Source organism: Fusarium fujikuroi, chromosome FFUJ_chr03, assembly GCF_900079805.1.
Source record: "Fusarium fujikuroi IMI 58289 draft genome, chromosome FFUJ_chr03".
Lineage (NCBI taxonomy): Eukaryota > Fungi > Ascomycota > Sordariomycetes > Hypocreales > Nectriaceae > Fusarium > Fusarium fujikuroi.
This window is the reverse complement of record NC_036624.1, coordinates 749,177-769,968: the sequence shown is the minus strand read 5'-3', so window position 1 is coordinate 769,968 and position 20,792 is coordinate 749,177. Positions and strand designations below refer to the sequence as shown.

General features: G+C 45.8%; 8 protein-coding genes and 1 non-coding gene; 4 read left to right on the top strand and 5 right to left on the bottom strand.

Annotated features, from left to right (window-relative positions):
- The first annotated feature begins 1,205 nt into the window (after positions 1 to 1,205).
- Positions 1,206 to 1,321, top strand: FFUJ_scaffold04.rrna3. The gene has a single exon (XR_002792834.1). It is a non-coding gene; the product is annotated as a ribosomal RNA (ribosomal RNA).
- Positions 1,322 to 3,912: 2,591 nt separating this feature from the next.
- FFUJ_02388 (probable alcohol oxidase) lies at positions 3,913 to 6,361 on the top strand (the record flags this gene model as incomplete). XM_023574111.1 has 9 exons in its annotated part: positions 3,913 to 4,209; positions 4,258 to 4,318; positions 4,370 to 5,055; positions 5,123 to 5,156; positions 5,211 to 5,400; positions 5,450 to 5,564; positions 5,611 to 5,712; positions 5,760 to 5,988; positions 6,042 to 6,361. The coding sequence occupies 9 exons, from the start codon at positions 3,913 to 3,915 to the stop codon at positions 6,359 to 6,361; spliced, it is 2,034 nt and encodes a 677-aa protein (XP_023427528.1).
- A 571-nt stretch (positions 6,362 to 6,932) lies between these two features.
- On the bottom strand, positions 6,933 to 8,097 carry FFUJ_02387 (uncharacterized protein; the record flags this gene model as incomplete). XM_023574110.1 has 2 exons in its annotated part: positions 6,933 to 7,638; positions 7,688 to 8,097. 2 exons carry the CDS (start codon positions 8,095 to 8,097, stop codon positions 6,933 to 6,935), a joined length of 1,116 nt encoding a protein of 371 aa, XP_023427527.1.
- A 961-nt stretch (positions 8,098 to 9,058) lies between these two features.
- FFUJ_02386 (uncharacterized protein) lies at positions 9,059 to 9,723 on the bottom strand (the record flags this gene model as incomplete). XM_023574109.1 has 3 exons in its annotated part: positions 9,059 to 9,349; positions 9,439 to 9,582; positions 9,685 to 9,723. 3 exons carry the CDS (start codon positions 9,721 to 9,723, stop codon positions 9,059 to 9,061), a joined length of 474 nt encoding a protein of 157 aa, XP_023427526.1.
- Positions 9,724 to 11,751: 2,028 nt separating this feature from the next.
- Positions 11,752 to 12,564, bottom strand: FFUJ_02385 (uncharacterized protein; the record flags this gene model as incomplete). The annotated part of the gene is made up of 1 exon (XM_023574108.1): positions 11,752 to 12,564. One exon carries the CDS (start codon positions 12,562 to 12,564, stop codon positions 11,752 to 11,754), a length of 813 nt encoding a protein of 270 aa, XP_023427525.1.
- Positions 12,565 to 13,392: 828 nt separating this feature from the next.
- On the bottom strand, positions 13,393 to 14,665 carry FFUJ_02384 (probable pectin methylesterase family protein; the record flags this gene model as incomplete). XM_023574107.1 has 2 exons in its annotated part: positions 13,393 to 13,947; positions 14,000 to 14,665. The coding sequence occupies 2 exons, from the start codon at positions 14,663 to 14,665 to the stop codon at positions 13,393 to 13,395; spliced, it is 1,221 nt and encodes a 406-aa protein (XP_023427524.1).
- Positions 14,666 to 16,103: 1,438 nt separating this feature from the next.
- FFUJ_02383 (uncharacterized protein) lies at positions 16,104 to 16,936 on the top strand (the record flags this gene model as incomplete). XM_023574105.1 has 3 exons in its annotated part: positions 16,104 to 16,209; positions 16,250 to 16,598; positions 16,651 to 16,936. 3 exons carry the CDS (start codon positions 16,104 to 16,106, stop codon positions 16,934 to 16,936), a joined length of 741 nt encoding a protein of 246 aa, XP_023427523.1.
- Positions 16,937 to 17,287: 351 nt separating this feature from the next.
- FFUJ_02382 (uncharacterized protein) lies at positions 17,288 to 18,631 on the bottom strand (the record flags this gene model as incomplete). The annotated part of the gene is made up of 1 exon (XM_023574104.1): positions 17,288 to 18,631. The coding sequence occupies one exon, from the start codon at positions 18,629 to 18,631 to the stop codon at positions 17,288 to 17,290; it is 1,344 nt and encodes a 447-aa protein (XP_023427522.1).
- A 690-nt stretch (positions 18,632 to 19,321) lies between these two features.
- FFUJ_02381 (uncharacterized protein) lies at positions 19,322 to 20,635 on the top strand (the record flags this gene model as incomplete). The annotated part of the gene is made up of 1 exon (XM_023574103.1): positions 19,322 to 20,635. One exon carries the CDS (start codon positions 19,322 to 19,324, stop codon positions 20,633 to 20,635), a length of 1,314 nt encoding a protein of 437 aa, XP_023427521.1.
- Positions 20,636 to 20,792: the final 157 nt, after the last annotated feature.

The window sequence follows — 20,792 nt, the reverse complement described above, 5'->3', positions numbered from 1 at the left end:
TCCAGGACGCAAGTGACTACCCCGATTTCAAACTCAACGAGCCATAACCCGATCACTCCTCTATCAAACACGACTTCAAATGCTACATAGAAGACGATAAAACTTCTGAGGTTAAAAATCTGGTCTAAAGTTATACTAGAATACACTAAACTGACCTAAGTATTTTTTCATTACTTGGTATAAGAGTCCTAAGTTTTATCGCCTCCCCTCAGTACAGGAGAACATCAGATAATCTGTCTCTGTAGATGGTAATATATCAGCTTGTACCGTACATATATTCATTCTTACCAATAATTTCTTGGTAAGCATCCCTTCAGCATGATATGTCAGCAAGAACTCTCTAACCAGCCAGGCATCATGCCGAGAACTCAGCTGTGAACTAGTACTTATGCATCGAGAAAGTCTTCCTGACAGCATAGATGCTATTTGGCCATGTATGGAACCTTCATAAACTTACCATGTATAATAAGTCCCATTTCTTATGTGGGGAGCCCACATAAACCCACATGAAGTCAGACAGCGCGGCAAGCTTCGCTTATACGCGTACATCCCATATCGAGGCTTCCACGGGCGTGCTTCTTTCGTTCTAGCTTATCATCTCCACATGAGCTCCCCTCGCTTCAACTTGCTCAAACTTCATGATGCATCTTAGTAATCGGAAATAATTGTCCACCAATGCCTGAATCCCAAGGCCTCCACGGTCAATGCAGAGTCACTTGACAAGCGGAGCAGGTTTCTATCTCGACGATCAAAGTGTTGATCTCGCTGGGCATCTGAGCACAAGACCTCTCGGCACAAGGACAAATACTACAGCACAGACGTTATCCTTATTGACAACATCATTGTAGTGTGGACCCTGATCTGTCTTGATCCAGGACATGATTCTTGTTTATATACAGAATACAGAACTCGGATCACCATAACAAGACACACGAACTGAGACATTCCGCAGGAACATGAAAAGCCAAGGACGTGAATGCCACCCGCAGTTTCTTCTCCTCGCTGCACCTTATCCGAATGCTGACGCGGACATGGTAGCGTTGCAGTGCAGATGCTGCAGCACAGTTTGCAGACCTATCATTCCAGACAACAATACACCGTCTAAAGCTTATGTATTACCATCCCTTTGGAAAAGTGAAGAGTGAAGCTTGTTCGGGATCCCAATGCCGTGATGATAATGCAGACTGAGGGAGAATCGAGCACATACGACCATACCTACCAGAGAACTCGGGATCCCGTCCGCTCTCCCATAGATAAGCTGGTAAGGGGCGGATTAGTAGTTGGGTCGGTGACGACCAGCGAATCCCCGCTGTTGTATGTTATGTTTTATTTTGCTCGCTGTCAGAAATGCTCATCTTTTTACTGTTGCAGTGTTGGTTGATATGCCAAGAATAGAGCCGATATAGTTACCAAAAGGTCGATAGTCAGATTGCGGGGGAATGACCGCACTCCACCAAAACTCTGAAGATCCCACCCCCAAAGAACCCAGCTTCAGTCTTCCCCAGACCAATTGCAACCCTGATCCCTTGCTCACCCCCGCCTCGGCAGCTTCGTGTAATAGTCCTTTTCCGGGGGGAGACAATGATTGCGACCATCAAACTCTCGGGCCCTCCCTTGGCGTGGCTCTCTCCCCGCATTCTACTAAAATTATGCTCCAAAAGTCTGTGAATACCCCACCCTATAGCAACTCAATCTATTTAACAGGAATATCTTTACTTATATATATTTAATTTAATTTAAATCTAGTAATAATAAAAAGTATATCATTTTAAAGCCCTAATTTTTCTATTTAATATTTTATATACTATCTTTAGGTATAAATATAGGCATTAAGTCAATAGGGAAGTAAGTTAATTAAATAGTTAATCTGCTATAATATAATTACTGTCTATACTAACTTAATATATTTAATTAACTTTACTTTATTAACTTTATTATTTTTTAGGAGGTTTAATTAGGGAAATATCTTGCAGATATTTAACTTTAATTACTTCTAAATATACTTAATTAGATTAAGATTAGGATTATAAGCAGGCTAGTTAATTTAGGAAATGCTATTTTTTAATAGCTAATTTATTATAGCTTTTAATATATATATATAAGCGTTATCTTATTAAAAATAGCAAAAACCGGTCTAAATAGAAAGTAAACCTTCCTCTAAAGTCTATATATAACTTATAGAAGTATATCCTTTTCTTTATACAGTTTAATTATAGATTATAATAATAATATTAAACTTATTGCCTTTCTAGATTACTCTCTAGACTATAATAAATAATTATAACTTTCTATAAACTATTATATTAACTAATTCCTTTATAAACTTCTTATAAGGCTTTTAGAATACTTAATCTTATTTATAATTAAATTATAATTAAATTAATAATTTATTACTAAAAAATAGTTTAAAAAGTATTAAAAAGTTAGGTAAAAGATTTTTAAATAATATTTATTTATAAACTTTAAAATAATATATTTCTAGTAATTCTTTAATATCTTCTCTTTAAGCTTAATATTAAGAAAGCCATTAAAAAGCAGTTTCCCTAAATAGCGGTATTTACTATATAGCTTTCTATTTATAACTATAATAGTATTTAATAACTTAATATATTATTATTTATAAGATTTTACTACCTAGATAATTAACTAGTAATTTATATATAATCCTATAGTTATATTTAAGTGTAATTAATATATATTAAATCTACTAAACTATAAGTTTTTTAGAATGCCTAAAATAACTCTTTTTATTTAAGGTTTAATAAGTTTTTTAGTATTAAAAGATATTAAAAATTATAGTTAGTAAATATCTAGCCTTAATTATAATATTTTAATATAACCTTTTACTTTTTATAGCCTAAATAATAAAAGCTTTTATAATATCTATAAATTTATAGTTTTTTTAGCAGCCTATATATATAATAAATAAAATTCTATTCTTTTGTAATATCTTTTATTAAAGTTATAGATATTTAAAGAAATTAATTAAGTTAACTTTTATAGTGGTAGATAACCGGTTAGCAGGGCAGTGTTTATAGACTTTTAGAGCATAATTTTATCTGTCTATAGATTCCGGATGTTCTACTGCCTAAAGCCTATTTGTCCGGGAACAATCCTGGAGGTAAACGACATGGGTAGCTAACGCCCGTAAAGTCGTAATCTTACATGCAACTTGAATCCTTGGTATTGTACAGTTTCTGTGTTGGTTCGCTCTCGGGACAAGGGAAGTTTGCCTGATGTAGGATATCATACATGATACGTTATATTCTGTATCATGTATCTGCACGGTGGTGGGAGCTGCTTTATCCGGCGGGGATCAGAGTTGCACTGACGTTGCTCAAGATCGGATATGAAAGTGCGAGTCAGTTGTGCTACCAAAAGTTCACCAACGAGTTTCAGACCGGATCAGACGGATATCAATGCCTCTTAACGACATTCCAAAACTAACCTGCCAAACTTAATTATCTCTCTTTCTTCTCTTCTAATAGGAGAAGGAAGTCCCGGGAAACCTTAGCCCGCAGTCAAAGCGGCGAAGCAGATGATATCCCTGACATGCAGGCCAAGCAAGATACAGTGCCCAGACAGCCCAGCCAGCACCGGCATCTCTCCCCCAGACAAAGGCAGAGCTAGAGCTGATGAGAATGAAACCATTATCCACAATCTTATTACCCCAGATGACCCTGCCATGCATATGCCATTGGTGCCCGCAATCTTGTATCGAGAGGGGTTCGCAGAGTTGATGATACTACATCCAGCATCCGATGGACATGCTGCCAACCTTCGGGGATCATTCGGCATCTGATACAAAGTCAAGATCGATATACAGACATCTGTGCATGTTATAAATAAGTTGTAGAGCTCTCCCGTTTTGTCAGAATATCAAGCAGCTTCAAGAGTTGCAGCTTCTTCATCATGGCGACTCCCAACTCGTACGCGAACAGCCTCGGCGTCCTGCCAGAGGAGTTCGACATCATTGTGTGCGGTGGTGGCAGTTGCGGTTGTGTCGTTGCTGGACGGTTGGCGAATCTTGACCACAACCTCAAGGTTCTGCTCATCGAGGCTGGCGAGAGCAACCTCAACAACCCTTGGGTGTTTAGGCCTGGTATCTACCCCCGTAACATGAAGCTGGACTCCAAGACGGCTTCATTCTACAAGTCTCGTCCTAGCAAGTGGCTTGCTGGCCGTTCTGCTACTGTACCATGTGCTCATGTAAGTTGGGGTTTGAGGGCAGTGAAGGTCATGAACTAACTGTTGTAGATCTTAGGTGGTGGTTCTTCAATCAACTTCATGATGTACACTCGAGCTAGTGCCTCTGACTGTAAGCTCAACTCCCTTGGCACTCACCCATAACATCACTAACAACTCTCAGACGATGACTTCCAAGCCAAGGGATGGACCACTGAGGAACTACTCCCCCTTATGAGGAAGCATGAGACCTACCAGCGCCACTCAGTCAACCCAGACATCCACGGCTTCGAGGGCCCCATCAAAGTCTCCTTCGGAAACTACACCTACCCCGTAAAGGACGACTTCCTCCGCGCCGCTGAGTCCCAAGGCATCCCCTTCGTCGACGATCTCCAGGATCTCTCTACCGGCCACGGCGCAGAGCACTGGCTCAAATGGATCAACCGCGACACAGGCCGCCGCAGTGACTCAGCGCACGCCTATATCCACGCCACACGTGCTAAGCATAGTAACCTGTACCTGGCCTGCAACACAAAGGTCGACAAGATCATCATGGAGAACGGTCGTGCCGTCGGTGTCCAGACTGTTCCTACCAAGCCGCTGCACCCGAACCAGCTGCAGACGCGAATCTTCCGTGCTAGAAAGCAGATTGTCGTCAGTGGCGGTACGCTCTCTTCACCTTTGATTCTTCAGCGCTCTGGTATCGGTGACCCCCAGAAGCTTCGTGCTGCTGGCGTCGAGCCCAAGGTTGATCTTCCTGGTGTTGGACTTAATTTCCAGGATCATTACCTTACCTTTTCGGTGTATCGGGCTAAGCCGGATACTGAGAGTTTCGATGACTTTGTTCGTGGAGACCCCGAGGTTCAAAAGGTAAACCCCCAACCACCCCCAACCATGCACAGATGCGTAACTTGATCTATACTAATGAAATAAACAGCGGGTCTTTGATGAATGGCACCTTAAAGGAACAGGTCAGACTTTCTCGTGACTATTGTATTTGATATCTTGTGCTAAACAGTCGCCAGGACCCCTTGCTACCAACGGTATCGATGCTGGTGTCAAGATCAGACCTACTGAGCAAGAGCTCAAGGACTTTGAGAGGTGGCCTACGCCTCACTTCACCGAGGGCTGGAAGTCTTACTTCAAGGACAAGCCTGACAAGCCTGTCATGCATTACTCTGTGATTGCTGGTTTCTTCGGTGACCACATGCTCATGTAAGTCTATGGAGGCAGCCACGTTTGTACTGGTACTGACAGGTTACAGGCCCCCTGGAAAGTTCTTTTCCATGTTCCACTTCCTCGAGTATCCCTTCTCTCGTGGCTTCACTCACATCAAGAGTGCTGATCCATATGATACTCCTGACTTTGATGCCGGATTCGTAAGTCCCACCACACCTTGTCATGAACAAATACTAATCATGTCAGATGAACGATGAGCGTGATATGGTTCCCATGGTCTGGGGATACATCAAGTCTCGTGAGACTGCCCGCCGCATGGACGCCTACGCCGGTGAAGTCGAGAACATGGTAAGTCCTCCACAGCCTCGGTGTAAAACAGTCACTTACTTTTCTAGCACCCCTTCTTTGACTACGACAGCCCTGCTCGTGCTCATGATCTTGACCTTGACACCACCAAGCAATACGCTCTTCCTGGTAACCTCACTGCGGGTATTGGCCATGGAAGCTGGTCTTCTCCTCTCCCCGAGGCAGACCGCAAGCCCGGTGCCAACATCCTCAACTCCAACAAGGCTCACATCCGCGAGGAGCTCAAGTATAGTGAAGCCGACATCAAGGCCGTCGAGGGTAAGACCCCCTATCCCCATCTCCATAATCAGTATGCTAACTAATGTCCACAGAATGGGTCAAGCGCCACACTGAATCAACCTGGCACTGCCTCGGAACCTGCTCCATGGCTCCCAAGGAGGGCAACAGCATCGTCAAACACGGTGTTCTCGACGAGAGACTCAACGTCCACGGCGTCAAGGGTCTCAAGGTCGCTGATCTGTCCATCTGCCCTGACAATGTCGGCTGCAACACGTACTCTACTGCTCTGCTTATTGGTGAGAAGGCTGCTATGCTTGTTGCGGAGGATCTTGGATATTCTGGTGAGGCTTTGGAGATGAAGGTTCCTACTTACCAGGCACCTGGTGAGCTCGAGGTTCGACATCGCCTTTAAGACTGAGATGACATGAGGAGAATGAGACGTGAGATTGTTATGAGCTTAGGGATGAGGCCGGATTGAGTAGCCGATCCAAATTGATTTAGCGAATGAATTGATGAATATGTTTTAATGCTATATGTCACTGTGACGCTTACATAGGACTTGGAAGATGAAGAAGTCATGCTGAGATTTACAACGAGTCCGTTCCAAAGCATCATGAATATTTCAAGTGAGCAATGTGGTGCGCATGAACTAGTGAGGCTGATCCAGACGTAACTTGTCATAGCAATCGTGGCGTTTTAAGCTTAATCTTGTGACACCTGTGAGCGTCAGTGACAGGTCAGCTGGTCCATGCCGTCATACTTGAGATTGTTTTGATATTCAAGGCATTGATATTTATTAAAATTCAAATTTGATAAACTAGAAGCTTATAGAGTTTGAGTTGCTGTATGAAAATGGTATTGTTTCAATTCGCAGTAAGAATTATAAAGACAAATCATAATAACATTCGTCAGTTTGATATATATAAAGCCGTCATCTCTCCCTCACAAACCCCTTAGTACTAATTCCTCTCTCCTAACTAGTCTCAACGGTAGTTAGGATCAGAAGGCATCTCGTGGACCTGACCATCCTGAAGTCCCTGGTTTCCTTGTGGGTGTAGTTCCTGCGGCTGTGCCTGAGGAGGGTATGGAGAACCCTGGGGATACTGGCCCCAAGCTTGGTTCTGCACAGGCGTAGTAGCAGTCTGCGCCGTAATCATTGACTCCCTCCACTCAGATTGTGTAGGCGATGTAACGTCTGATTTAGGATAGTGCTGCGCCATGGGGGGTACAGTATCACCGTAAGGACCTGGGGGAGGCATCGATGAAGCTGCTGCCACGGGTGGTTGTTGAGGTGACGGTTGAGCAGCGTTCTTGTTCTTGTTCTTTCGCCAAAGCCAGAATGCGCCGAGAACTACAAGAGACAGGGCGACGAAACCACCGATAGAACCTCCAACGATGGCACCGACAGGTGTTGAGCTTCCGCCGCCTCCGCCTGAGTCAGATTCGGTCGGCTCAGCTTCTGAAGTCGTTGAAGAAGGCTCCTCTGTCGATGAGCCAGGCTCTGAGCTTGAGGGGATAGTTGATGAGGTTTCGTCCGAAACCATTGTCGTAGAGAAGCTGCGGCCCTTTTGGCTGGTATATGTGAACTCAACATCCTGGGCGGCTGTCACTGATGCCGTTGCACATCTGAAGCCGACAACACCAGAAGGATAGTTATATGTTCCGCAATAAGGCGAAGCAGTATTGGTGCTGATACAGTCAGTTACGCACTCGCTCTCAAGCCAATTGTTTCACTCACCAAAGGAGGTTATACTGGTTGCTCTGACAAACATCATTGCAGACTTTCGTATCCAGAGCCTCATCCCTCTCCAAACAGCGATTGTACGCCTGAGAACCGCAAAAGATGGCAGTAGCATACCGCAGCTCCCAACTACATTTATCTCCGTTGCCGCAAGTAATCGCATTTCCAGGTGACCCTGACAAAAAACCACAAGTTGAGTCAGGACTAACAACAAGCGTAAAGGTCGATGCCGCAGCGGTAGTCTCCTGTCGTTTCCCCAGGGCCAAATGCCTCAGATCAGAGATCCCCACAATGGGGGTCGGATCAGGCTGATACATGTAGCCCGCATCTCGTCGCTTTGTGGCCTCAGCGATGGCTAGAGCGTTTGCTCCGGCGGAGACACCAAGCAAGAGGCCGTGATACTTCATCTTTGCCAGTCAGTTTACCTGTCGAATGGGAAACAATGACGAGTTTCAGTGGTCAGCAGAGAGAATAAAGAAATCAGGAAAAAGAGATGAGAAATCACGGGCGGGGTTTCTCATCTCTTTTGGAGGCAGAGCTGAAAATTAAGGATTGACGGGGGTTGGTTGGTGCTTGGAGCGAGGGTATGAGTGGTGCCAAGAACGAGGCGTTTTATGGGATGGGCAGTTTTGAGAGACATGGCTAGGCTAGGCTAGGCTTTCTGTGGCCGGATTAGTTGAGTTGTCACGATGATCCTGGCTAAGCGTGTTGCTTAAGGATAACGCCAAGATCTGATCTGACAGTCGACATGATGCTTCGTCCAACCTCATGTTGGTGATACCTGGATGAATACACAACCTCGAATGCCTTGCACAACTAAACAAGACGAATTGTATGCATATTAATTGTTTGCTCAAGAACCCCGAATGTTTATTGAGTGAATTTCCAACCCTACCAAAAGCTGAAACAACCTTGTTGTGCCTGTCCAACGGTCATGCAAGGTTGGTCCGCGCAGGTAACCAATTCTGTCCTAGACCTGCGGATCCTAGCTCAGCCCTCTCTAGACTGCAATCCTTCAAGAAGCAACCATTAAGCGGTCAGATTTTTAATGTGCCAGGACCCATTGTCGTAATAACCGGGCGTCTGCGGTTATTTCCCTGGAGATTCTATAATTCCCTCCCCAAAAGCCGCTCGAGTTCATCTGTTTCAAGCACATAATCGTCCAAAGATACTATCCGAAGTAGTAGGTGATAACCTTGTTTCTGCAATGTAAGACGGATGACCACGCGGGTGAGGGGCACAGGCATGCGGCTAGGAAACGGCCCCCAAATTATTCGCCCAGAGTTTAATGAATCAAGGAAATAAAATTCTGATGTGCATGGCCTGTCGACACCGATGTGACAATCAGATCCGTCGTCACAACCATTATCATACAAAGCCATCTGTCTTGGTATCTGACTCCCTATACTGCTCAGATATATTCTCATTAATGTTCAAGTCGACTCGCACGGTCACATCCCATTCTCGTATCGATGGCAGGGATGGACGCTGTCTATTCCCCTCAACATTCTTCCTATCAACAGCTGAATGGACTCCAGCATCGAGCTCATTGACATCCAGATTCATCGACAGGGCCGTAATCAAGTCCTCGGGCTCCTCGGCGTCCATATGGTATACGGGAGTCCAGGGCTGTGAGCTTGCACTGGTGGGGACCGGTCGCTAATTCTTCCTTCTGTTTGGCAATAGAGGTAGATTTCATAGTACAAATGTCACATTTGTATCGTTATTCTGATCAGTTGCAACCTCACGATGTATGGAACGTCGTGCATGCTCTCCTTCGCCACTGGAACGGAGTTCGTCATCTGAATATCGCGGACTGTCCAAGACGCAGCCTGGAGGTGCAGCTTTGGCTCACGCCACTGCTGCCGTATTCTTTGTAGTATCATGAAGAACTGTCGTGTTTAAAAGTCATCGTGTATTAATCTTATGAACTTGATCAGCTTGTATCCTCTCAGCTATCGAAGCTTCCAGTCGCCAGCCCGGATGTGACTCACCTCAGCAAAAGTATCGACACTTCGGTTTGCTACTGACATGTTGTTTGTGGAGTTTTGGTGTGGTGTGTATGTAGAGATGCAAACCTGAGGTTATCTCCCTTCATATACCTCTTAATATCTTCCCTTTGTAATGCCCTAGGGCTTGCAGTAAGATTTATTGGTTATCGTGAAAGCTTCTGGGTAAAAGCTTATATTGGGGGGAAAATACCGTGTTCTTATTCATCTGAACTGAAAGGCAAAGTGGTGGCATCCAGAATCACTAATCCGAGCCTTGTAAGATCGCCCTTCCTGCTGTTTCCTAGCTTGGAAGGGACAAGATGCTCCTCAAACCTCTCAAAGAGGTCCTTGGCAATGATCATCTAAAGTAACCTGCAATCCATAACTGATAGGTTCGGAATAGGCCAGTTGTCCTCATAATTTCGTTTCCATTGAACGCTGTTAGCAGGTGGTCGGAAAGCAATCCTTCTGCTTCGAAGATGCATTTTTGTGGTTTGTCGTTTGTGGTTTTGTGTGAGAATTTCTTCTCTTGAAGAGGTCCTCGTCAACGAGCATCCAGAGGAGCCTGTAGTCTCTGACTGACAGGCAGTAAGGTCCCTAGGAACGAATTCTTGAAGCATGTAGCATTCATGGTTGGTGCCATGCTAGAAGACGCTCTCTTGAAACTATCCTTGCATAGTTCGACAGCGCTCGTCTAAGGAGCGTCAAATCTAAGACACTGATGGAAATAACTCGGATACCGTAGACGACGAGTACGGTTTCGGCACGGCGGTTGCGACAAAAGTTGCGAGAAGTACCCGGGTTCTATGTGGTGATTATAAGCTCTCAGCCCCGGGTTCCAGTCGTGGGTTGTTCGGGTTTGACATCTTGACATGATTGAGCTCAGCGTTGTTGATTCAGTGTAGTCAGAGCGGAGAGCTTGGTGGGTTTCTTGATGATGATTTCGCAATTGTCGAGACGACTTTGAGGGATGGATGAATTAGGAAAGGCCGAGGTCGTGGGGGAGTTGTAGACTCTGTCAGTCGGCGATATGTTCATCTGGATTAGAGTTGCTTGAAATGCTGCAGCCTAAAGACAACGACCTAGACTCACGTCCCTCACCCGTCCCTCACCCGTCATCGCTACGGACTGCAGACTCAGCGAGATGTACGAGCCAGTCCACGGCGACGAGACCTGGAACTGGGCTGGTCTTTGGTTGAGTTCTGCTGCTGGGATGATTCCGTCTTCCCTTGAATGCAAGATGAGACAAGGGAGCAACTCCAGTGACAAAGATTTCGACAGAAGTCGATGGTGCTGTTGTCAGAAACTGGATGACATGTTGGGAAAAAGGAAGAATCTTCTCCGCCAAGGGCCACAAAAATTTAAAGAAAAGTAAGAATGATTTTCTAATTCTGGGAGAGAAAGGGGGCTATTTATAGGCAGAAGAGGAAAGAGTTCACGCCTAGTGAGTCACAAGGAGAACATTCTGACCAACGAAAGTTAGGTGAAGTTTAATGCTCAAGGTGTGCGCATTCTTCCATACATATCCCCTTTCCTTCCGCTGAAAACTCATATGAGATTAATTTTGATGTTACATAAGAGATCAAGTGTGAGAACTATCTTGCACAAGCAAATCAGATGTAATAGCCATAGTAGACGCCTTTAAGAAACAGTAGGTACTTTATGTCGTAAGAAAGTATCATGTTCCTGTTGCCTATGAGGTATTAGCTGCCTAAATTTAACTTTGTGGCATGCAAGTCTCTCCATAGTTGTCTATATAACTTGAAAGTATAAAGGTTTCCCTTTTGACCTCGACTTTACGTTCGCATTTGAACTTTGAATAAGATTATCCCATAGTATCTCAGTTGAAAAGGGAAGGCAATTTCGTTCGCGATTTTAGTCCTATATCGACATCTTTTATCCCGTACTCTCATTATCATCCTCCCTCCTTTCGACATAACTAACAGATATTTCCGTCTCGATTAAAATCCTATCATCTGCATTCGAGTTCCCTCTTTTTCGTCTCTTCGTATTTACATCCCTTTCCATATTTCCACATTCACTATCCTTAGCCACATATCCAGCACCATCTTACTCAAAAGCTTTCAAACGCACAATTTGATTTCCACTCTCCGCCCCACGTGTATCATTCCCTTTTGCAACATCCACAAGCCGATTCAAAAGGTTAAACTCAAGCTTTAACTTGATACTGTAGACAATCGCTTTATAAGCTGTCTGAAAGTCGTAAAAGTCTGCGAATTCGAGGACCAAGATCGGAATGTCGAGAAGTATTATGACAACGTTGACAAAGAGTAAATGCCTCCTCATTCGTCGAACGCCTTTTCGATATAAAAGCCCTTCTGTCCCAAAGAACGAAGAACATGCTTTGATATAGATTGCCGAGATGATAAGCTCTTGAAAGAAGAACACCGTGACTTGGATCTTTTCGTAGATCTGATATGGATGGACCCATGGGTTCTTGTCGCTACTGTTGGCGCCGTACATAAGAATGATGATTGGAATGTGCAAAACAACGGCATTGGTGATAATCATAGCCAGCACAAGCTTTAGAATGAACTGGTTCCAGAAAATGAGGTGTAGTCGAGAATATAAGACGAGCGATTGGCCCGTGACCATCAAAACCCAACCAACAGAAATAAGCGTGATATACAAAACAAAATTATCAGAAAAGACCAGATTTTTGAGAAGGAAGCCAATGGTATGAGGTGCAATCCCATTCGTAGCAGCCAGAAAGCTCCAAAAGTACAAGCTCTTCCTTGTCTTGAACGTTGTGAGGATAAGAACATTGAGCTCAATAACATTGTACAGAGAAATGCCCATACAGACTGCAATGGGTATCGTTACCGAAGGTTGTCGTTGGTCGTCGCCGCCTGAGTAGCCCATTTCGAAGGCGCCTCGAAGGCAGAATTATCTCGTCAGCTCATACTGTGAGATGAAGAGGAGAAAGTGGAGGAGGGAGATGTCAGATTTGTAGATCAGGCAGGGGGGGTTATTTGTTGATGGATGCCCGTTGAAGGATTCTTATTACCGGGAACGTTTCCTCCGGGGAAGAGGAAGTGGCTTGTTTGATGGAATGTAACTGGTTTGCTTTGCCACTGGTGTCGATTGTATTACCTACCTACTTGATATAGGCATAGATAATCACAGTCTTTCGGGGAGCTATCCCGCCTGAATCAGTATCTATTCCAAGATACTTTTTATATTACTCCTTGATTACATACTTTGATCGTATATCTGATTCCTTTGCAGAGGCCAATGCTCATATCGTACCATCTTCGCTCATCTTCTCATGTGAAGATCACATCCCGATCCTGAACCGTCCAACCACTAATCTTAGCGTCTTTTACCCCGCGAACTAAAATAAGGGGCAATTAAAGAAATGAAACGCGCCATTGGATACAGAGTTTACATCCCTGCAAATGGATTCAAATCTCATCTCGCTTTGGGGATCCTCATTCACTTGGCAGCGGTTACTTCTTCACGTCAAATCACGAAAGTAAGGCGGGAATAAATATCTGAGAGCTGTGATAGTTTGAGACATGGCACGTAGCCTTGCTTGAGGCTGACAAACTGAGACATTCGGGCCAATGGAGGTAGAGAGTTCAGCTTCTGATGCCGAGTCATGGTGGCGGGTGAATCACAATATCACATGTGATGTATTGAGCCGCGGGACATCTCAAACTGTTGTAATCCTAGTCGAGCTGAGAGTTTTTATAGAGCCTTCTTGTCAATCCACTTGACGTGTCCAAACTTTCCTTCAGGAGTCTGAAATACATCCGCAGGCGCTCTATAAGGCTTGACCTCCGCATCCGTCAAGACCCTCGTTACATTACTCGCCTTCTCAGCCTCAACATTATATCCCGGCCCATGATCATTCCACGTCGCCATGAAGGTATAATTATCCACTCTTGGTGTCGACTTGCTCCACTCGATATAGCCAGCAGGCAATATCACTGCATCAAAGTACGACTGCATGAAGATCGACTTGTGCTGCGAGTTCCATGGTCGGCCGAGGGCACATTTTCCAACAAAGTTTGTAGCGATGGTGGAGTTTACCGGAATGAGCTGTGAGTTATCGATGTAAACGCCGTATTTGTTGGTGAATGTCGTGTTGGTGCCTTTCCAAGCTGTGATACCACCTCCGCAGCCTCGGAGAGATAGTGTTGACTTCTCAATCCAAGCTGTGCCGAAGCCGTACAGGAAATCAGTCTGTCCGGCGATGATGTTGTCGTAGAAGTAAGCATTTCCAAGTTTTCCAACATAAACCTATAAAGTCAGCTATAATTTCATTTTCTCACCAATGTTGATTTTGACTTACAGTGTCTTGGTAAGAGTAGAAGCCACAAGAGTAAAAGCCCGCATTAGCCCGACTCACACCAACCGCATGCGCAGGTCCAACAGATTGAGGCGCAAAATCATTTCTGAAGTCAATGTTATACGCCCTGAAATCCGTGCATCCGAACGGCGTGTCCTCAGGCACAGGGAATCCCGTAGGTCCAGATCCAGTCAGGGTAGCGTTGAAATTAGGTCCAACGGTGAGTACACTAGTGAACACATTGTCACTCAAACTTCCATTGTTCGTGTTTGCCAGATTGAACCAGATCTGAACGTCATTCTGAGCCGTGGTGTTGACGTCAATATCAGCGTAGAGATCCTTGACCCAGGGCTTGTTTGAAGCACCGATGAGATGAAGGGGACCTCGGCGGGTGACGTTCAATTGCTCGCTGTAGTTTCCAGGTGCAATTAGAATGTGACCCGCGGTTGTTGTGTTGCCCAGAGAGTTGATGGCTTCTTGAATGGAGGAAAAGTCTGCTCGTGGATCATCCTTGGCTACGAAGAGTGTGCCCTTGGGACAGCCTTCTGTAGCACGCTTTGTCTGCCGTTGACACTTCTTGTATGTGTCAACAGGTCCCTTGGCGGATGCAGTCGCAGTAGAAAAGAGAGTCGCGGCAATAATTGCCGTCTTGATGATGAAGCCCTTCATGTTGAGATACGTGACACTTGCTCCAAACCAAAATACTACGGTCTTGCAGCTGCTATATAAATCTCTACTAGTTCAACCTCGCATTGGCCGATCCTCCTTCATTTAAACCCCCAAAGTATATAACCAAATCCAAACTCACGTGTTAAAATCCACAAATCACATTCGAGGATGTATATTATTTGCAAGCTTATTCGGATATTCGATGCCGTAGTTAATATAATCCTCGATGTATCCCCGGCAATGGAACCTCGCTAACGTTAGTCTTGTCAAGGCACGATCGGCAATTATAATTCCACCAACGACAGCGTTGAATTGGAGGTCAGTAGCGACAAAGTGACGATGTTCAGATTGGGGTTTTTGCGGGGGAGTAAAGATCAGGCTAATTGGGGTTGGGGTTCTGCGGGGATGGGCATGCCCCCACGGGGTAACCCTCGTTGACTTCATAGAGATTGACGATGAGCGTTGTAGGATGATTTAAGTGAGTTTGATAAGCAGATGCCTTATCTTGCGACAAGTGAAGTGGCTGGCTGGCTGGTGTGACCTCACTGGGCTCATCTCGATCAAGGATTCAAGGCCACATCATGCCTCACCTCTCTGACATCATGCCAACCACATTGTAACACTTATCTTTATGCGCATCAGTTATTAAACTTAATCGATAAGGCTATGAAGTGGCAGTGCTCTGTATTTATGGTTAACATTACGACTATCTCCACTCATTCCCTGATGTTGATGAAACAAGCTTGAAGGCGATCACGAATCAATCTACCTCCTGCGGCTCAAACCTCTCGGCCCCTAAACCTCCTCATTTGGTCACTATAACCGCTCTATCAGATGAATCACTCATGCAACATCACATCAAACTTCTATCAAGATCGCCAAGCCCGACATATCTGCCCACATGCCGAAAGCCACGCATGCCCGTTTCAAAAACCCTATATCAATGTGTCAGTTCTTAATGCCTACAAACATGAAATATCTCTCTAAAACATGAAATATTACTTAAAACCGTATCTCGGCTATATATCTCGGTCGCTGATGAAACACCACGTAACCGTACCCTGAAACATGACAAGTTTGCAAAACATCTTGGCTGCTAGCGAATTTGTCATATCTTGCGAAAGGGCAACTCTATCCATATTCTTGTCTCAGCTCGAGTTTCGGTCCGGAGATGAGGCTCGGCATGTGCCCGATCATCAGTGATTTCGAAATGTTATAAGATCATCTTGAGTTGCAGTCGGGAATAATGGTCTGATTCATAGATCAGTCTACCATTCTTACCTTCTTTGAGTTATCGGAATTCTCTTCTTTTTCTTTTACCCTCCTGGCGAGGATTTGTAATCGTTAATTTCAGTTTTGCTAGTTGGCCGGACCTTCTTTACGATACGCTCATTACCAACCAACCTTTTGAGTTTCGTTTTTGTTGATAATATTCAAGATGTTTGCCAAGACTTTCTTGTGGGCTGCAGTTGTTACTGCTATGCCACTCGTTGAAATGTCCCCACGAGAACTTCATGAGCTTGAAGTTCACCAGCCAGTCTCGAGTAACTTCTTAACTAAAAGAACCATGCTGATACTTGACAGTCAAGAGAAATCCACCCCTCGAAGGCCGAGCCAACAGAATCATCCCCGTTGTCGTCGGCGGTGCTCAAGATACCTTCGTTCCGAACATGATTCGAGCAGCAGCCGGGGATGTGATCCAGTTCCAATTTAGTAATGGAAATCATACTGTAACCCAAAGCTCTGAAGACTCCCCATGCCAGCCACTCCAGGCTACACAGTCTGGAGTTATCCACAGTGGCCATATTCCTTTCGAGGCTGGCCAGACAACCGTTGGGACGTTCAATGTTCCTCTCAACAACACAGAGCCTATCTACTTGTACTGCGCTACCGGGCCGCACTGTCAGATCGGTCAGGTGATGGCCATCAACCCGTGAGTCCAACTCCACTCTGTACGACACAGAACAGCTACTGACCACTCCCAGCCCCTCTGAGGAAAACCTGGTCCAGTTCTCTAAGAAGGCAGCTGGTGCCCTGGCCAACGTCGACGCTGGCGCAGCTACAGGCGGAACGGTTGGGGAGATACCGTTGGCAGATGCAGCGTTTACTCCCGCTGAGGAAGAAGCTCCTCCTGCGCCCCCTGCAGAGAGTCCTCCTGCTGCAAGCCCTCCTACACCCTCTGCACCTTCAGCCCCTGCTCCCCCAGCTGAGACACCTTCGAGTACTCCTGGGGCCGCGGCTATGGAAGCACATCACCGCCTTGGATATTAGTGATCCTTTTGTACAATTTAGGAAGCCCCTCGGCATTCTAGCACCCAATCCACCTAAAATGCTTCTAGCTTTTGCATGTTTAGTCAGAATTATTCTAAAATATACTGATCTCAAAACTCAAAATGTGTTCTTTCTTCTTAAACTCCTTAAATATGAGAGGACTCTGAACAGTATCCCCGGCTTTTCATCTTGTTTCCCAAGATCATAATGTTCTTGTTCTTCCTTCCTTTCTTTTTCTTTGCAAAGCAAAGCTCTTAGCGTCATCTATGACTCATTCCCAGGCAACGTAATCCAAGAACGTTGCACAAATACCTCGTTTGAGTTGTCTACCAATTTGTTTGCCGTTAGCCGTTAGGGCCCTGCATCATGTCCAAAAGGCCTCTTGGTCTCTGCACTGAACGATACGTTACATGTCCTGCTCAGCTGCAATAGTAGATCGCGTAAGGATCTGTTCATGTTGCTCCAATCTTCGGCCACCTGTCGTCGAGATACAAATGGACGTGACAATGTCCTCTCCAAATCCGCCCAACCCCCAAACTCCCGCTGATAGCACCGGATCTCCCTCAGCATCGGAAACGAGCCCCATTTGACCGCTTCACCCAGTGCCGAAATCGGTTTGTGGAGGTTCATACTACCCGAATCAATGGCAACGCTGCGGATCGATTGTGGCAGGAGATCGACAAGACATGTCTCGAACGGCTCATGGTTCTCAGCTCTCTCGAAGCGGAGCCCTGGACCGCCGAGGATCAGCGTCTCAAGGCTGGTCAGGCCCTTGAAACATCCCACGATCTCCATTCCGCGTATCCATGGGATGTCCGGCTTCCAGTAAAGTTCAACATACCGTAGCGTTTCCTGTCGTAAAGAAAGGACATGCGGTAGCGTTCGGAGCGTAGTAATTTCATTCCTTCTCAATCTCGACCAGTCACGCATCTTTCCGAAAAAGATGAATACGAACGATTCAAGCTGTGGGCATGATTCGAGAATCTTTTCGAGGAGCTCTGGCTTAACCAAGGTGTCGACAAGTTTGAGACATTTGACATTTTGAAGTCCCCCTGATCCAAACGACCAGGACAACCTGGTGACTTGAATGACCAATGTGTGGATCTTGGGTGCCTGTTGGAGCACATCGTCGATATGTAGGCTGTGGGTGTAGTCGTCTGACTCCTCGTCGGCACGCTCAATGTGTAGATACCGCAGGGACTCTGGCGTTGTTCGTCTGGGGACCTTGATTTCATGCTCCAGGTTGAGGCGTATGTGTAGAATCTGGATCTGTGGCACATGACGCAACACCATATCGAAGAAATTGAAACGGCGTTTCAGGCTATTCGGTAGTCGATTGTAAGAGTCGTCCATTGCCTTTGTATAGGACAAGCTGAGACTGCGAACATGTTTGAGGGCATCATGCCCACGACCTCTGATGTGTGCGATAAACTGCTTGGTACAGAGGAGGTCGCTCTTGAATTCGACGCGATGATAGCGATGGGGCAGAGTGAGTGTGTTCAGGGCTTGACATGTCTCGGAGAGATCGAGGAGGGCTTTGACTCCTTGGGCATCGTGCTCCCAGATTTTGCTTGGACAAGATGTGACCAGGTCTTGTTCGTGGGGGGAGCGGGAGAGGGGCTCATTCTGACAGTGGGTACAGAAGAGTTTACATATTTTATCAATAATTTCTGGGGGGAGCGAAAGTAGACCCATGGTGATGACTGAGAATGCACAACGGCGGATGAGTTTGGGGGACCGTGAGAGATGAGATGAGGAAGAAGAAAGGAGATATGTCGAAATGAGAACTAGGAAAACTGATAAACACGCCAGCTACCTAGGTAGGCAAGTTAAAATCAGGCTCAATTTCAGGAAGGCTATAAGCAGCAGCCCATAAGCCACTGTTACACCAGAAAAGCCGCTTTCTTTTTTGTGTGTGCGTGCTGGCGAGGCTGTCAACTGACACATCAGTCCTCGGGTCGGAAGAAGCTAGGACTAGAATTAGCTTATGATTAATTCACTGGTAGCCTAGTATATCTGGAGTGCTTCTGAGCTGCTCCATTAATCAAGACCGAATGATTTGTCTAGTATCTGTTGCCGTTATCTGCATCTTCTTCGGCCGCCAAGTTTGACCTCTGTAGGTGGTTCTTTCTTTATCTGTATCTGAAGAAATTTTACTGTTTGCTTCCTTGTGACTCTTTGTGTCACCTTAGGGCAGTGCCATGATATCTCAGCTGCCTAGGCTATCTCAGCATTCACGCGTTTCCTTCACGCGTCAAGACGAATCATCGCGTCACTATTTCTTTGCTTGTGTAACCTTGACTCATATAAATCCTTGGAAGCCCACCAACCCTTTTCTCATTCTTTCTTTCTCCCTCATGTACCTCGCATCCAACTCAACTCATCATGATCAAGCCTGCCCTCGATCATATGCCCCCAGAGATTCTGGCCGAGATATGTTGGCACCTTTGCAGCCACTGCACAAATGACCATCTGAGTCACTATCCCCAGCCAAACTCACTCGCAACCCCTGATCCAGGAAAGCTATGGGAGAAGCCATCTGCTGAGATCACCACCGGCCTTCTGAGCCTCACTCGCACTTGTCGGGTCCTGAACAACGCTGCGACGCCATACCTCTACCACAACATCGACGCAAGAGGATGGTCAGAGGAGAAGATCACTGAATTCCTTAAGGGTCGCCGCCAGCTGCAGGAGAGATCCTTCATCCGTCGCCTTACCTATGAGCTCGACCCGTTTCCCTTGTACACTCTGCTATGCAGAATGCCTGATCTCCAGCTACTCTCTTTGGTAGACCGTGGCTCCTTCGGTCAGACACTCGCAAGCAAAACACAGAAAAAGCTGCATGATCTGCGATACCTGCACCTCGAAAGCACATCTCCCACGCACAAGCGTGATCTAAGCACACTGGAGAACTTGTTCGAAATGGCACCCAACATCAAGACATTTGCCATCAAATCCGGTCACATCGAGTGGAAAGGGAATCCACGCAACTCTCCCAAAGGGCCCCTAGCAAACCTCACCTGCCTGAAGCTTTTCAACGTGAGTTTCGACCCGCTTGCTCTCGAGGAAATCCTCAAAAAGTGCGACCCTCTTGTGTCATTCATATACATAAGCCAGCGAGGAGTGTCTGCAAGACCCTCGAACGTCGCATTTGCACTCAAGAAGTCCTCTTCCACCTTGCGTTACCTAGAATGCTGCTGGGACTCAATACATGATGCGCCTTCGGTATCCTTACTCCTCCGTTCGCTCAAGACTTTCGAAAGACTACAGACGTTAGTTCTCGGTGGGGATTCCCTTTCTATTGGAATATCCGGCAATGATAATGCTACCAATGCCTTTTATGTAAAGAATCTTGATCCGACAAGTCTAATCGAGCTTCTGCCCGCTTCTATCGTCGAGGTTCGGATCGACTCGAAACACCTCCACGAGGACATGTACCAGCCTATGGTAGTATTGTGCCAGGCAAAGCAAGCTGGGTCATTCCCAGAACTTCGCACGTTCTTGCAGAGCAACTTCGATGCTTCTGAAGTTCCTTACACTTTGGGGGACCTTAACCAACTATCTGAGAGATACGGGGTCTCGTTCAAACAAGAGGCGAGATCTGTATTCCCACTGCCTGTAGCTCGTCCCGCGAGGGTCATTTGTCGGGTGCCCGATCGGCGTAGGCCCCTGAGGGCAATGACTCAAACCTCCCCGTAGACATTGGGTCTAGTAGTTTTAAGGATAGTCTGTCAAGATTGGATGACTTGTGCCCTGGCATGAAAGAGGATAATGGTGTCATGTAGCTCGCTCAGCAGCAATGTTGCCACAGTCGATGATAGCAATATAATACATGCGCTACAGCATCTTACTCTTA